At 40.1% G+C, this 1,736-nt stretch overlaps 1 protein-coding gene across 1 annotated transcript; it reads right to left on the bottom strand.

The window, feature by feature from the left end:
• Positions 1-237: 237 nt before the first annotated feature.
• On the bottom strand, positions 238-1,218 carry LOC149164973 (uncharacterized). The gene has a single exon (XM_089429668.1). The coding sequence runs from the start codon at positions 1,216-1,218 to the stop codon at positions 238-240; it is 981 nt and encodes a 326-aa protein (XP_089285794.1).
• Positions 1,219-1,736: the final 518 nt, after the last annotated feature.

The raw sequence follows: 1,736 nt of genomic DNA, 5'->3' as shown, positions 1-1,736 counted from the left end.
TATATGTCTGATGATTTTATCAATAGCCTCTGTTCTATTTATGTTAGGTTCTTGATTCATCTTCTTGAAGTAGTTGAGGAACTCCTGTTTGATTCCTTCGTGGGTTTCAATTTTGCCTCCTTGCTCATTGTTGATGTGAGAGATTTGATTGATCATTCTTCTTTGCACTGTAGATTTGTGAAAGAATTTCGTATTCTTTTCACCCTCCCTCAGCCATCTAACTCTCGATTTTTGCCTCTAGAGAGTTTCCTCCTGTAATTCTCTCTCAAGGATTTGAGTTTCTAGGGACTGCTCTTTCTTGGCAAGTTCTTCAAAGCGTCCTTCAGAGATCATCCTTTGTTGAGTAACTTTCATCTCTTGATTGAGCGTTTCCTTAGCTTTAAAAATGTTGCCAAAGATAGAATGATTCCAACGTTTAATTTCCCCCTTGAGGTATTTCAGCTTCCTTTGGAATATGGACATTTTTGTGCCATCCGTCGGATTGCATTTTAGCCAAGATGCTCTGACAAATTCATAGAAGTCCGGATGAGTTAGCCAAAAAGCCTCAAACCGGAAGGGACGCCTTGTATTGCAACCAGGACAATTCCAATGGAGGGCTATTGGCCAGTGATCAGAGCCGGAAAAAGGAAGAATAGATGCTGTGAATTCTCCTCCTAGATGAACTGCATTATCAGAGATTAGAAATCGATCAAGACGCGAAGCTATTTGCATTGGTGCTGCCCTTTTGTTGTTCCAGGTGTAGAGGCCATTATTTGTAGGAAGATCTATCAGCCAATTATTCTGAATGAAGTCTTTTAATATAGAGCCATCCCTGTTTATTCTGCAACGCCCTCCCTTTTTTTCCTCCATTGATGCGATCATGTTGTAGTCTCCTCCAGATATCCATAACGGGTATTTCCTCTCTGTATTGAGCTGCGTTAAAGCATCCAGAATTTCAACCTTGTGCTGGGTTTCTTGAGGAAAATACACATTTGTTATGTGACCATAGATATTGGTTCCAATTATATGAAAGATGGCTTGAATGAAATTTTTATTTGCATGTATGTTAACTAGTTGAATCATTCTTGCATCCCAAAGCACTGCAAGTCCTCCTGACGCTCCCTGAGCATCAACAACTGTTACTAACCCTCCTGGCCAGGCCTTTGCTCCTATTTTTTCCAAGACTGTAGAATTACACTTTGTCTCTTGCAAAAAGAGAATTGCGGGTTTTTCCTCCATTAACATGTTTTTTAATAGTCTTCCTTTCCTTGGGCTATTAAGCCCTCTAATATTCCATGAGATCAACTTCATTGGGAAGGCTTGGGGTTGGTATTGAAATACTTGGTTAGCTTAGCATATCTGCCTGATTCTACCAATACTTCTCCAATCTTGATGGTTCTCTCTAGAGTAGTTTTCCTTCCTCATTTTTTACTATCTTTGGTGATGAATTTCCCATCCCACTGGCTACCAATTTGAACCCCTAATGAGTATTTTTTTTGGGCTTTATTGAGGACTGCCACTAGGTTATCCACTTGTCGATCAGGTATTTTTTCAAAATTTCCTATTTTACATGCTTGTTCTAAGCCCAAGATATCTAGCTCGCCAATGTCTATTGATTCCGTATCCTCCTCCATGATTTGAGGTTCTTGATAGTTTCCATCGCTTTCCTTCTCGTTTTCTATACTGGGGTCTGTACCATCTATATCCATTTCAGGGAAGCTCCAGGTGTTTGAAGCGGTCTTGAGCTTATTGCCTTC

The sequence above is a fragment of the Pinus tabuliformis genome, chromosome 5_1 (assembly GCF_031772625.1).
Source record: "Pinus tabuliformis cultivar Carrire ecotype Pingquan chromosome 5_1, CPIR1, whole genome shotgun sequence".
NCBI lineage: Eukaryota > Viridiplantae > Streptophyta > Pinopsida > Pinales > Pinaceae > Pinus > Pinus tabuliformis.
Note: the sequence above shows the minus strand (reverse complement) of the source record. Positions and strands in the feature narration are given on the sequence as shown.